General features: G+C 34.8%; 1 protein-coding gene across 2 annotated transcripts in view; it reads left to right on the forward strand.

Moving 5' to 3' along the window:
• The window catches only part of USH2A (usherin), a gene marked incomplete at both ends in the record, with an annotated part of 871,783 nt that overhangs the window by 251,247 nt on the left and 604,478 nt on the right, over positions 1 to 16,058 (forward strand). For both annotated transcript variants that reach the window (XM_080698222.1, XM_080698223.1), the window contains 2 exons: positions 9,168 to 9,326; positions 15,184 to 15,678. In XM_080698222.1, coding sequence (XP_080554348.1) covers positions 9,168 to 9,326; positions 15,184 to 15,678 — 654 coding nt within the window. The remainder of the gene's footprint in view (positions 1 to 9,167; positions 9,327 to 15,183; positions 15,679 to 16,058) is intronic.

The following is a 16,058-nucleotide window of genomic DNA, read 5'->3' on the forward strand; positions in this document are numbered from 1 at the left end:
GACACTTTCATGCATGCTTTTACTATAAGCATGAAAAGGTTCAAAAATTCACTTTATACTTGATGATATTTGTATGACTACCAAAGTTCCCAAACTCTGGGAACTGATCTTCCCAAAGATCACAGTTCCCCAAGAGGTGGACCTACTCACAATATTATACTTGCATACCTTAGCAGAGAGTCTGACATGTGCAGAAAACAATCTTGACAATTTTGATGAATAAGCATGTGCGTGTGAATCGTTTCTCAGTATTCTACTTTGAGCACATAAAAGGTAGTTTCAAATTATCTTGTGCTCAGGAGTTTATGTATGTTTAAAGTGATTTTGATCCATCTAAACCTTCAGGTCTATGAAAATTCTCAATTAAATATCAAACAGGTGCTATTTATTTATACTAGGAGGACAGGCAGACAAAATTGTAGTTTACGATTCTTTTAGAAATTAACCAAATTAATGTTTGAAAGCAGCCTGTGTATATGAAGAACTTTTCTTTCATGCAATGCCCATCAATTTTATACCTTTTGTATTTGAATAAAGTAGCTCTTTGAGACATCCAAAAGCATTTTTTTTTAGAAATTTTCAGTTTGGGTTGCTGTAATTGAAATATGTGTGTCTGTAGTAGCATGCAGAGTTTTTATATAAAATTTCTAATCTTAATTAAAAACATTAAATTGCCATAGATTTTGAGGTTATTTAAGAATTATATAAGTGGAGAGGCTTATGGATATTTGTGGTTTCAGCAAGAACATCAGGATTTAAAACCTTCAATTAAAACTCCAGTGAAATTATCAAGTATACCATCAGGGCTCCACTAAAGTGATCGCATCTCATATGGTTCATCCCTGAGCTCCAGAGTATGAGGCACAATTCAGAATCACTTCTAATCTCCTGTGTTCATTTGAATTTGTGATCATTGTTGTTCTTTATCTAAATAGGTACATGAACAGTTGGAATTTTAATGCCACAATTCCAATTCCAAAGAATAAAAGACAAAATGGGAACTGTTAGAGTGCACCTGAAAAATCCATTATATCTAGAAAGTGTATATTGTTGAATATTTTTCTCTTCTTGTGGTACTGTGGATTGAACCCAGGGGCATTATAACTCTGAGCTACACCCCCAGCCCTATTTTTTTCATTTTTTATTTTTATTTTTTTATTATTATTTTTTTGGTGGTACTGGGGTTCCTGGAAGCCCTTCTACCTCCGGGCTACGCTCCCAGACCTATTTTATATTTTTGAAACAGGGTCTCCTAAACCAGCGCGGCTGGCTTCGAACCTGCGCGATCCTCCTGTCTCCGCCTCCCAAGCGCGGGGATTACAAGCGTGCGCCACCACGCCCGGCTTCATTTTTTATTTGAAAACAGGGTCTCACTAAGTTGCAGAGGGCCTCACTAAGTAGCTGAAACTGGCTGTGAACCTGCGATTCTCCTGTCTCAGCCTCCCAAGTACTGAGATTACAAGTGTGTGCCACCATGCCTGGCAATATTTTTCTTTAAAACAAAATACAAACATTATCTGTCTTATGTATTAAAAAAAATACAGGTAACCACTAAAGTAGTTAGGTTAATGTACTTATATACATGAAAAACAAACATTATTAAATCTTAAAAGTACCTCAAACTTTAGTATTCAGTAACATGGTCATTGGGAAGCTCATATATAATATATAAAATTTTATGTTTTTATTAAGTGCTCTTAAAATTCTATTTGATTATATTACATGTTTACAGACATACTGTTTGGGGATTTTATACATTTATTATTAGTGTATTGTAATTATACTAGTGAAGCAATGATCCTAGGTTTGGGAGTCTTAAAGAGCCCTGGCATTCATAGTGGAAACATCCTGCCTTATCTGGATCTGGAACATTGAATCATTTTTGTTAATTTTTTTTGAAAAGAGTTATTTTATAATATTCTTTCCCATTTATTTAATTTCAATGTAATTTTTCTCTTGAAACCCTGAATGAGTCACAAAGCAATTTCAGATGTTTCATATAAAATAATGATAATTTATTTCTAACATGATTTTAAATTTTTTAAAATGATTAATGCTTTAAAAAGGAAGATCATTTAGCAGGCTATACCTTTGACATGTTTCTTACATATTTAGTAAGAAAGTCTGAGAAGTTTATACTGCTCTACAGAGATGGGGATTATATATGTGTGGGTGATTATCCTTAAAATTTTCCTTATTTGTAGATATTTTTGGAGGGAAAAACCAGAAATCTCACTTTTAAAACCTGGGTAGTCTCCTTAGAAAAACAGAAAAATTTATAGTGACAAAAGACAATATTTTCATGGTGTGTGTGTGTGTGTGTGTGTGTGTGTGTGTACATACATAATACAGGTAACCACTAAAGTAGTTAGGTTAATGTACTTATATACAGGATAAGCAAATATATCACAAGTTAAAAGCACCTCAATCAAGTGTTGCTATCTTATATTAAACTGTTAACTGGTGCCACTTAGATTATTTGACATTTGTAGCTATTTACATTGGCAACTTTATTTACATCTTGTGCTTTACATCTTCCTTTAAATTTTTCAAAATGTATGTTACATTAAAAAAAATAATATATAGGCAGGCGTGGAGGCACACGCTTGTAATCCCTGCGCTTGGGAGGCGGAGACAGGAGGATCGTGCAGGTTCGAAGCCAGCCGCACTGGCTTAAGAGACCCTGTTTCCAAAAATAAAAATAGGCCTGGGAGTGTAGGCCGGAGGTAGATGGGGTTCCAGGAACCCCAGTACCACAAAATAAATAAATAAATAAATTAATTAATTAATTATACTTTTATTGGTGCATTGTACTCTCACATCAGAATGAAGTTCGGAGTGATAGGGACTTACATGTACACAGCACTTGGCGAGCTACCTCTGGTCCTACCCCTCTTCCTCTCCCTCCCTATACATTGAGACTGACATTGTTCATTTCATATATGTACATCATATCAATGGCGGTGTTTCCTTCATTAATTCTCTTCCTCCCCACCAATGTCCCCTAGACCACCTCCATCAATCCACTGGGGTTCTTCTTTCTTTATGTAGAGTCCCTTTGGCATCCCGATTACTTCCTAGCTTCTACATTTGACCCTTAACTTTCTGTGACTGGCTAATCTCACTTAATATAATGTTCTCCAGGTCCATCCATTTTCCTAAAAATGACATAATTCTTTCTTTTTATTGCTGAGTAGAATTCCATTGTGTGTATATCTCATAAATTTGTAATCCATTCATCTGTTGATGGACATCTACATGTGTTTCATAATTTGGCTATTGTGAATTGTGCTGCTGTAAGTATGGATATCCATGTATCACTATAATATTCTGCTTTCAGTCGCTTTGGAAAGATACCCAGGTGTAGTATACTTGGATTATATGGTGGTTCAAGTCCCAGTTTTGAGGAATCTCCACACTGATCTCCATAGTAGCTATACAAATTTGCAATCACACCTACAGTATATATGTTCCTATTTCCACACATCTTCACCAGCATTTATTATTTTTTGTATTTTTGATTATTGTCATCCTACACTGAGCTTCCATATAACCTCATTGGGGTTAAATGAAAGATCAGCGTAGACTTTATTAACATTACCCTGATTGCTAATAATGTTGAACATTTTTCATATATTTATTGGCCATTTGCATTTCTTTTCTGTGAAGTCCATATTTAGTTCAATTGCTCTTGTATTGACAGGTTATTCATTTATTTCAGTATTGTCTTTATATTTTTTTATATTCTAGATATTAGTTTTCTATCAGAGGAATAGAATGCAAAGATCTTTATTGTGTAGGCTCTCTCTTTAGATTCTTGAGAATCTTTACTGCACAAAACCTTTTTAACTTAATGCCATTCCATTTACTAATTCTCACATTAATTCCTTGGTGTTTGTGGGGTCTTATTGAGGAAGTTTCTTCTAGTTTTTACTTAGATTTTGAGTCATGTATCCTACGTGCTATTCTAATAATTTTAAAGTTTCTGGTATAATTTTCAGATTTGATTGATCTTGAGTTGATTCTTGTGCAAGTTGAAGGTTTGGGGTTTACTTCCATTTTTCTATAAATGGATAACCAGTTTTCTCAATACTATTTGTTGAAAAGACTGTCTTTTCCCCAGTGTATGTTTTTACCACATTTATCAAAACTCAATTGTCTATAAATATGAGGATTTGTTTCTGTATTTTATATTCTGTTCCATTCATCTGTTTCTGTTTTTGTGTGTACTCCATGCTATTCTTTTTTACTGTAGTTCTGTAGTATAATTTGAAATCAGTTATTGTGAAGCTTCCCATATGGTTATAGTTGCTGATAATTGCTTTGGATGTTGTGGGTCTTTTGTTATTCCAAATGAATTTTAGAATGGACTTTTCTAACTTTGTGAAGAATAGCATTAGTATATTAACAGACATTGCAATGAATGTATATCACTTTTGGTAGAATGGCCATTTTGATAATATTTATTCTGACTATCCAAGAGAATAGGAGGTCTTTGCATCATCTGTGATCTTATTAAATATTTTCCTTTTTATAATAATCTCTGTAGAGGTCTTTTAGCTCCTTGGTTAGATTTATTCCTAGGTATTTTTAGGCTATTCTGAATGGAATTACTTTCCAAAATTCTTTTTTAGTGTATTCATGATTGAAGTAGAAAGAGCTAATGAATTTTGTAGACTAATTTTATGTCTTGGTAATTTGCTGAATTTGTTGATCAACTCTATCAGTGTTTTTTTTTTTTTTTCTTTTTTTTTTTCAGTACTAGGGGTTGAACCCAGGGGCATTCTACTTCCAAGCTACACCTACGCTCTATTTTTTATTATTTATTTAGAAACAGGGCAAAGCATGTACCACCACACCTGGTTTTTTATCTTTTTTTCTATCATTTTTAAAATTTGAGGGTTTTATTCTTCTAAATAAAAGGATCATGCCATCTGTAAATAGAAAAACATATTTCTTTCCCTATTCAGTTTCCTTTTATATCCTTCTCTTCCCTTATTGTTCTAGCTAGATTTCTGAGTGTTACATTACAAAAGAGTGGTGATAGTGGACTTCCTTGTCTTGTTCCTGATTTTAAAATGAATTCTCACAATTTCTTCCCATTGAGTATGATGTATGCTTTAGGATATATTGTCTTTAAGATGTTGAGGTAAGTTCTTTTTTTTTTTTTTGTGGTACTGGGGTTCCTGGAAGCCCTTCTACCTCCGGGCTACACTCCCAGACCTATTTTATACTTTTTAGTTTTGGAAACAGGGTCTCTTAAGCCAGCACGGCTGGCTTCGAACCTGCGCGATCCTCCTGTCTCCGCCTCCCAAGCGCGGGGATTACAAGCGTGCGCCACCATGCCCGGCCGAGGTAAGTTCTTTTTATTCTGATTTTCTTCAATATTTTCTTTTCTTTCTTTTTTATTTTTTTGCAGTACTGGGTATTCTACCTTCAAGATACACCATCAGCTTTATTTTTTGTTCTGTATTTTGAAATAGAGTCTCACTGAGTTGCAAACGGCCTTACTAAGTAGCTGAGGCTGCCCATGAAACTCAGTCCTCTTGTTTCAGCCTCCCAAATGCTGGGATTACAATTGTGAGCCATCACATCCGGCCCATAATATTTTCTTAGCAGTAGTTGGTGTTGTTTTTGCCAAATTCTCTTTTGACATCTATTGATATAATCATGTGATCTTTGCCAGTAAGAGATGACCTGCTTTTTCTCTTCTGATAGGTTTTGTATTATAGTATGTTTTGCTGGATATAGGTTTTGTTACACCTACTTGCTTTTGATCTCCATTTGCATGGAATATTTTTTTCCATCTGTTAATCTTTATTCTATAAATATATTTGCCCATAAGGTGAGTTTCTTGCAAGCAGCATATAGTTGGATTATGTTCTTTAATCCGCTTTGTCAGTTTATGCCTTTTAATAGGGGAGTTGAGACTATTGACGTTCACTCTCATTATTGAGAGATGATTTTCCATTTCTTGTTCTGTAGTTGTATTTTATGTTTGACTTAGTGTTATTTCTCCTTTGCTCATCTGAGGAATTCAATCCTTCTCTGTTTCTGGTGTTTGTTTCTTATTTCTTCTTCGTGTTTATTTTTGTGAGTGTTTTTTCTAGTGCCAGCTTGAAAGTCATGATTATCTTGGAAGGTTTTTATTTATCCATAAAATTTGGAAAATATTTCTAAATTAAAAGATATTTTTAAAATACATCATACCAAATTCTCCTGGCTTTCATGATTTGGGTTGAGAAGTCTAGAGTGATTCTTATTCTTTTGCTTTTTTAAAAAAATCTATCTTGCCAGGGGTGGTGGCGCACACTTGTAATCCCAGCGGTTGGGAGGCAGAGACCAGAGGATCGCACAGGTTCAAAGCCAGCTGTGCAGGGTTAAGAGACCCTGTTTCCAAATAAAAATATAAAAATGGGTCTGCGAGTGTAGCCCGGAGGTAGAAGGGTTTCTAGGAACCCCAGTACACCAAAAACAAACAAACAAACAAACAAACAAACAAACAAACCTATCTTTTTTTCCCCAGATTCTTTCCCTGACCTCTATGCTAGTTATTTTTATTATAATGCCATGTGGAACAGTGTTCTGATCTTGTCTAATTGAGGTTTTTAATGGCTTCAGTACTTGAATGTCCATTTCATTTTAAATGTTTTGGTTAATTCTTTGATATTATTTCTCTGAATATGGTTATATTACCCTTGATTTGAGTTTCTAGACCTTTATTGCCTATTAGCTACACATTCATCATTCCATATTGGCTCAGAATTTTAAAAATATTTTGATAATATTGTTGTATTGTCTTGTCTATATTGTTGACTGGGTGGCCAGTTTTGAATGGGTTGTCTCCTAAGAGTGAGACTCTTTTCCATGTAAAAAATAGCCTGCCAGTGATGGTTTCTATTGTAGATTTTCTTTCATTTAATGTGTCCTTCATTTTGTTCAGGGCCTCTTTCATTCCTACTTAAGGAATCAGTTTCTTTATTGATATGTTCTGTAATATCCTCTGCAGTTTCCTTAATTTTATTTTTGGATCTTTGATCACACTAATGATCAAAGTTCTGAATTCTTCTGGTATTTTCTGCAGCTTTATATTGATGATTCCCATTATTGTGGAGTTGTGGATGTTTATTCTTTCCTTGTTTAAATTTATTCTAACGCTTTTAGTTTTCTTAGCTTTGTATTTATGTTTTGTTGGCATCTTCTGTATATGTCTATTCTTTGTGTCTATTCATTTTACCTTCATAATAGTTCCTATATTGAGTGTATATATTTGCCTAAACAAATTTATCTCATATAATCAGAGTTTTTAGTTAGTCCTCCAGAACAGTTTTAATAGTACTTAGGCTTTACAGACAAGCAGCAGTCTCTGATTCATTGCCAACTTCTGTTCTTGCCAGGACCAACCTCAGCAGAGCCAGAGACTAAATTGTTCTGAGACTGCAGCAACTTGGATGAACCTGAATGCCCAGGATCATCACTACTGCTCTGCAGGCTGCTATCATATGAGACCCTGCCAACCTCTGGCCTCTATGTTCACAGGGCCCAAATTCTACCAGACAAGACATGTTAGGTTTCCCAGCCTTTAGTATGGCTGTCTGTTATATTGCCCCAGGGACACCACAGTTGCTCTGCAGGCTGTGATAATGTGAGGCTCTGCTAGCTTCTAGCCTCACTGTTCTTGGAACCCAAACTATGTTAGTTTAGACACTACATTTCTGAGCCTGAAACATGACTGACTGAGTTATTTAACTCAAAGGATACCACTGCTTCTGTGACAGCTGCAATAATATGAAACCTTGCCATACTAATAGTGCCCAAAGGATTATGGGTTAGAAATTATAGTCAACAGAGTGGGTCAGTTGGCTGAACATTTTTACCCCATGGACACCATTGCTGCCTGTCTGGTATTGATCACTGGATACTCTGCAATGGTCAGTGGACTACTGACTCTAGATCCCACCCAATTGTCCCAGGAGATTTTTGCCAATTGATGTTTCTGACTAGTCCAGCTATTATCCTCTGTCCCTGCCTCTACAAGGATTGTCTGCAAACTCACAAAACCCAGGAGTTTGTTTGTTACCATGTTTGTCCCTGCAGCCACACAGGATCTGGATGACATGGCTTGTAAACTCATGGTCTTAATGAAGACAGTTGTAGCTACTCAGGTTCCTGCTAGAAGCATCTGTAGTTTTTGGGTCCTGAAAAGTTCAGCTGTAGCCACAGAAGTTTGCTGGGACATTTATTTGGGTGGTTTGGAGCCTCACAGACTTAATATATTCAAGCATGGAGAGGAAAATAATGCTTGTGTCAGTCCTCTGAAATCACTGGCAGGATTTAGCATCTTCTTTGCTTAAGTTTGTCTCTGAGAACCACAAATTCCCACGGTTATGAGCTCCAGCATGGGGTGTCCACAATAGCTTCTGTCTGGTCTCTATGCTCACCAGTTGAGATACATAGACTTATTTTCAGCCCTTCACTTTGTGTGCAGCTTCAAATTCAACTAAGTTCCAACTATAAAAAACATGCTGCCTTCTTATATTCTGCCATATTTTTATCTGCTATAGCTACATTGTAGGTGTGTGTGTGTGTGTGTGTGTGTGTGTGTGTGTGTGTGTGTGTGTTTGTGTTACTGGGGATTGAACCCAGGAGTGTTATACCTCCTAGTTTCTATGTTAGTTTTTATTTTGAAACAGGGTTCCACTAAGATGCTGATATAGGTCTTGAACTTGTCTCAGCTTCCCAATGACATGAGCACTACCACATCTGTTGATACTACTTAAATTTCAAGTTTCAAAGGAATTTATATCAACTTGTAAATTGGTTGAGTAGAAAGTACATGTTATGTATCCTTGGATAATTTCTAAAAAAAAAAAAAAGAGAGAGGGGAGAGTTTTAATTAGTGTAAGCAAGTGTGACTTCCCTCCCCCCACTATATTTATGTCAGCTGTTTTGACCTACAGCTTTGTTCTATGCTTATAGATAAAAAATCTATGTTGTAGAGTACTCGAGATACATACCTTTTGTTTATTAATGTCTTAGTAACCACATGTCTATTTGATAAAATAATCCTGATTCAAAAAAACTTCTTTGCTGGATGTTTTGCTTTAGTTCGCTTGTGTGCTTATTGATTGCTTTTGCTAATAAATGTGCTCTCCATTGCAATTTAGCTCCATCCCAGCAACCTCCACCCAGAGGACAAGTTCAAAATTCTTCTGCCATCAATCTCTCCTGGAGTCCACCTGATTCTCCAAATACCCACTGGCTTACTTACAGTTTATTCAGGGATGGTTTTGAAATCTACACATCTGAAGATCAGTACCCTTACAGTGAGTTTAAGAGTTTGTTGATATAAAGATAAAATATTTTAAGAATTGATACAGTAGTTCTTTGCCATTGAGGATAACTATTGTTGTGGTGTCCTCTGTTTAGCACATGAGGTTTTAAGCAGAAGGAGATTACAAATTTCAGTAGTAATCAGAATATAATAAAAATGAGATGAACATTATTTGTTAATTACTTAATGTTTATCAGTTTTCAAAGACAGAAAAAAATCACCCCATCCAGTTTTCAAAGATAGAAAAAAATGACCCCATCCAGCATATAGAGAAGTTTTGGGGTGTCTCTATCATTTATAGATATAACATTTTATGTGTAATAAATTATTAAATATAAAAAACATTCCTTTTTAAATATTTGATTCATCAAACATATCGAAGGAGTTTATCTCAAGTGAATAATCACACATAGACACAAAATCAAAGAAGTGTTCATATTTATACTATTTTAATGCTCAAGTAATGCAAATAATATATTAATAATATTTCATAATTATTTTATATAACATGAGAGAATCAACCCTGATATACTAACTAAATTGTGGGCCTTGATAACCTATAAAGTAATATTTTAGTTTACACACAATTGAATTAAAATAACATTATTTGAGATAATAAAAATATATGAAGATCTGTGAGTTACAATGTTTTAATTACATAATATTGGAGTACTTAGAATAAATGAATCACTAGAATTTTCTGAGTGTAAATATTATAGAAAATTCATCAAATATTGTATTTTAAAGGGTTATGCTTTTTGCTTTTTATATTCTTGAATTTTTTAAAAAAGTACTTCTTTACCTGGAAACAGAATACTATTATTCAAGAACATAATGGAATTGTATGTATGTTATTATTCCCATAATGATAGGACATAAGAACCTGAACTTAATTTCAAAGAGGAAGGATGTGAGTGAGTGAGCCAGGAAGGTTATCCTTGCATCTGCAATTCACAGAGGTTTTAAGTGAGATTGTAGACATCTAATTACTGAGAATCTATCATCTTTAAAAACATTTACTAAGATGTTTTAGATACAACATTCCTACAAACAGAATGAAGAAATGGGACTTTTACATTCTTCCAGCTCTGTCTTCTCTGATTATTGCTTCTAGCCTTGTTTATCTACAAGCTACTTTAGGAAACTAGAAAAATCTTGAAATGGTAATTCCAATTCGTTTTCATTCTGTTCTCCTGAAAACTCAACTTTTAATTCTAGTTTGCGTGCATATTTAGTTGGAAGAGTATATAAAGCCATATCAAAACACTTATGTTCCATAACCTTCCTTAAAATGGTTATAAGAGTATGCTTTCTTTTAAAATATTAGTTGACTTTAAAACTCTTGCATAACATACAGTTTTATATTAAATTGATTATGGTAGGCTATATTTTATACCTAATTTTATACTATTTATATATCAAGTCTGTTATGTCCAGTACTTTCTATTAACACTGAATGTCTCTGATGTTCCACATCTTCTTTGAAGTTAATGGAAACTCTGAACTTCATGATGCAGATTGCAGGGAGAAATGAACATCTGTCTACATCTGCCATGTTGGCAAAGTATCCTAAAAACCTGCTACTAAAATGTTTATTTTCTTCCAAATATCAGCATGATCCAGGTGTCCTGAAACTTAAACTTTTGTGATGGAAGAAGGGAAGAGTTATAAAAATATTGAAAATGGTTTTGAAGATGACAGTACCACTGGTTGAATTATTTGACACATTGCAAATTAGGGTCATACTATTTTCCACACAACTTCAATAGCAAAATTAAATATAAAACTCTCAATGATATCAGTCAAACTATCTTTTCTATAGTAACAAAGTTTTATCTATTTTATAGAACTGTACATGTGAGTATAACAGTCTGACTCTTTTTCACAATTACACTAATATAGAATCCAAATATCAGTGTGTTACATAATAAATGCAACTTTATTCACTAATCAGACATTTATATAATCCTATTAAACAAAGTATTATTTCCTAAAATTGTATTTTTCTTTAAAAATACCACTTCTGGCATTTCTTGACAATCACTGTAATTAATGATGTGAAAATTATCTGCATGATGGCATTTGAACAGTAAGAACAATTGGTTAATACTGTCAGAACTTTGTAACATTCTAATAATACCCTCCTATTTAATACTCCATTTCCAGTGCATGGTTAGCATGTGTAATATCAAAAGGAAACACTACTTATATTCAGATGAATGAACACAAATCTTTGGGTTAAATAAAGACCTTTGGAATTATAGGTGGAGAATCATTGAACTTTTCAAAGAAAATTAATAGTGTTGTCTTCCAAGTAAGTCTAATCATTTGGTTGAGACCATTATAGAATTCTTTTCTAGTAGACAAACTTTTTTTTAGCTGTCCTGGTATACTATGGGTATCTCTAGGGCAGTAGTTTCTCTCTAAGAGCATGGTATACTAGTGCATTATCATCCTTAAGGCTTTCAAATTATTTGTTATTAGTAATAGTTAACCTATATTCCAGAGCTTCCCTAAATAAACTTTAAATGCTTTTTATCCTCATAGGCCTTTAAAAGTGGAAGAGAAAAATATAGAGGACAAGTTAACACTTTGGATTTGTTCATAATAAACACCTAATGTATTGCTGTAGCTTCAATCTGGCTTGCTCAGAGTTATCTTATGTGCCATTGATGTGAATAGGACACTTAGCAGAAACGGCACTTTTGTGTGATGTTGCAGGTTAGGGAATGGTTAGTAAATTATACATTGGTTTTCTATTTTATTTTTGAACCAAAGGAACTCTAAATATAATAGGAAGTTAAGAGTCAAAGTCATTTTCATAACTGATGAAAGCCAGATTAGCCAATGTACTTTCTCTCCAGGGGAAAGCAGATTAAAAGACAAAATTTCACATTCTGATCTGAGTATGCTTTGCATTCTCCTCCCACGTCCCTAATCTGTAGTCATATAACTTTTTCCTCATAAGCAATGACCTGAGTGGGGGATGGTCCTTAAATGTCCAGGAAAGCTTTGCAACGGGGAAACTAGGTGATGGTTCTCTGAACAGATGAGAATTACTTTTATCACCTGGAGACATTTACATACTTTAAGCTTAGAGGTTTAAACAGAAGTGTATTTTAGTAAACTGAGATTTTATTTCTACTTTATTTATTCATTTCCAAATTCAATACTATCACTTATTGCCCCATTGTATATCAGGGGATCAATGGATCAAATTGTGAGATGATTTAGTTTGCTTTGAGAGAAAAAAAAAACAAAAGATATAGTGACAGGACAAGGAAGGAAAAGAAGATGACAAAAAACATTTTTATAAAGTTCTATACTTTTTTTTTACTATAAAATAGATTAGATGTGTATGGAAAGTCATTCATTTGATAAATGAATAAGTTGGTAAATAAAATTTCATTCAGTACTTCCTTCAGAACAGAAACTATACCAACCTCCAGAAATATAAAGATGGAAGGAACAGTTCTCCTTATGGAGGGAGATAGATAAGAAAACTAGGGCACAGTGTTACATATTAAATGTCTAGCTAGGGTGAGAGCAAAAGCTTTAGAAAATATGAGGTGGTTTGGGGAGTGGGGAAAAGTCACTGGTACCATGGTGGCAAGGGCAATAATTGAGAAACATTGAAAGTTTCACTATAAAGAAGTGACAGGAGCTGAATTAGCCAGATGCTATTGGAAAGGAAGAGTATTATCATAGAAGAAATTAAATTGTATATTAAAAGGTATGGAGGTATATAAAAATAAGACACATTCAGGGAAAATTAATTAAATGTTTGGGGTGGTAAACTAGCCTAGGTGGCTAATTTAAAATAGACAACTCTTATACATTCTGATCTATTGAGATAATATCTCATTTTTTAAATTACAAGCACCCAGTCAGTACACTGCAGAGGGTGGTTTTGCGGAGAGCCTGGGGTGTAGTACCCTTTTATGGAAAGTCTGCCCTGTCACACTATAAAGTGGTTTCCTAGTTCCCCTGTACTATGGCTCTTCAAGCATTATAAAGGGCAGGTCCTTAGGGAGATTTGTCCTTTAGAAAACCTCAGTAAACTTTTCCAACATCCAGGGGGTTACAGCTGCACCTTTTCCCATAACATCTGAATCTCTGCCCCAGAGATATTTTCTAATATGTTTCTTTATTGAGCACCTAGACTTAGTACTAAAGACAAAGATATTTCCCAGTTTCTTCTATACCTGTATACTTTAAAGTTTTCTGTGTCCCTTAGAAATCAAAACCTTGTTGGAACCAATCATTCCTTATTTAAAATTTTCCTTGTGTAAATTATTTTTTTGAATTTTGGTTGTAATTTAATAAAATGCTTAATATATTTTCAAGAAGAATTTATAGTGACATCTATAACAGAATTATGAAATTACTCAAATATTTATTCTTTTTTTTTGTGGTACTGGGGTTCCTGGAAGCCCTTCTACCTCCGGACTACACTCCCAGACCTATTTTTACATTTTCATTTTTGGAAACAGGGTCTCCTAAGCCAGCGCGCGCGGCTGGCTTTGAACCTGCGCGATCCTCCTGTCTCCGCCTCCCAAGCGCGGGGATTACAAGCGTGTGCCACCACGCCCGGCTCAAATATTTATTCTTAAATCATCATTCCCTCCTTTAATCACCATGTCTAATATAATTTAGAGAAAGGGAGACTTACCTGGCATTATGCAGAGGGTCTTCTAAAGAATATTGGTTCATTTACAAGGTCTTGCTAGTCCAATCTCCACCCTTGGCATTCTTGTAGCATTAATTTCATGACACAAGAGGTTGGTGAACACATGTTCATTCTCAATTTGGTTAGTTTCTTATGAACACTCTAGTTTCTTAGCTTTTTCTAGGTTCTTGCTATTGCTGATAACTTTTTGAGATCCATCCCATGTTCTGTATCCAACCTTGGCCCTCCTGGAGGTCACCTTGCCTCAGAAAGTCCCATAGGAGGTCCAGTGGCTCCCAACAAGCAACTTCACCACCCTAAAATCCCTGTGAACTAAAATCAAGCTCTGTTTAACTGCTGTACCATAAGCATGTGGATATAATGGGCCCTTCATATTAATATAGAGTATCTGCGTAATAGAAACCACCCCCTCCACAGACAAAGTCCCACAAGGGAGCAGACATTTCTGACATTTCTGCCTCACAGTCCTTTAATGTGCTTGCTGTTTCTTTAGAGAACAGGAAGTTGAGGTACATGGCTGATCTGGTCCACTCCCTGTCTCCATCTGTTTGTTTTTTTTTTTTTTTAACCTCTTCTTTCTACCTCACAGTCCTTCATACATAGAAGTCCTTCTTGTCTAAACATTTTTTGTATAAATTCTCCGTCACTGATAATAAATGTCTCCCAAATTAGGCAGCTACAAATAATAAACATTTATAATTTCACACAATTTCTACAGACCAGAAAATGAGAAAAGTTTTTAGTCAAGTTGTTAGCCAGGTGACAGATCTGACCCTGGGTGGTGGCTGCTGATCATTGTTCTACAGCGTTAGCATTTAATAAGCAAACCAATTTCACAAAGGAAGCGGTTATTTTCGTTTCAAAGGCTGCAAATCTTCGTCTTCAACCTTCTATCAAAGAACACTATACAGAGCAAAACAGGAACTAAAACTTTTATGTATTCTTTTGCTACAAATGACATTTTTCTTATAATGTACAGAATAATAAAAGCAACCCGTATTTGCTTTATTTTGCTCTTGAAACATGAAACACACTCCTATTCCCAAGAGTGGATTGGTAGAGTTTATGTAGTTAGATAATATAGTGAAAAGGGAATTAGAAATGATTCCTTACTGATCTGTGAAATGTAACTGTCTTCTTTCTTTCCTTTTCATTTCAGATGTTCAGTACTTCTTAGATACTTCCTTGTCACCATATACTTCATATTCCTACCACATCAAGACCACCAATGTGCATGGTTCAACAAAGAGCACAGCTGTCATTTATACGACACAGCCAGGAGTCCCGGAGGGACACTTGAACTTAAGTTATATAATTCCCGTTAGCTCAGACTCTGTGACGCTTAGCTGGAGTGTACCATCAAATCATTCTGGTCCTATAGAGAAATATATTTTGTCCTGTATTCCTATGGATGACATTCAGCCATGTGTTCCCTATGAAGGTCATGAAACCTCAGCAACCATCTGGAATCTGGTTCCATTTACAAAGTACCACTTTTCTGTACAGGCATGTACTAGTGGGGGCTGTCTACATAGCTTTCCCATTATGGTGACCACGGCCCAGGCACCTCCCCAAAGGATGAATCCACCTGAGATACAGACAATTAGTTCTACAGAACTTCATTTAGAATGGTCTCCACCGGTAGAACCAAATGGTAAGAATTTAAGGCCTAGACTTTTCTGTCTTGAATAAGAATGAGAGTCTAGGCTTTTGGAATTGTCCAATAAGTCTGGCAACCATATCTTATGTAATTATATGCTATCATAATTAAGAATCCCTAAAGATAGAAGATGCCATTTCTCCTGGTTAGTGGAACAAGTGTATTTTTTTCTAATCTCATAACAAATTCCACTCAATTAAATTGCCCCTTAAAAGGCTAGTATTATCTTTGCTCTTAATGACATCTGCCATAACACAAATGATGTTTATAATTGGAAACTCACTTCTGAAATGCATTATATTTGACTGTGTCACAAGTTAGGGCAACTATATGCAGTACATTTCTTTTTTAAGCATGAAAGTTTATAAAATAAT

The sequence above is a fragment of the Muscardinus avellanarius genome (genome assembly GCF_963383645.1).
Source record: "Muscardinus avellanarius genome assembly, chromosome: 7".
Taxonomy (NCBI): domain Eukaryota; kingdom Metazoa; phylum Chordata; class Mammalia; order Rodentia; family Gliridae; genus Muscardinus; species Muscardinus avellanarius.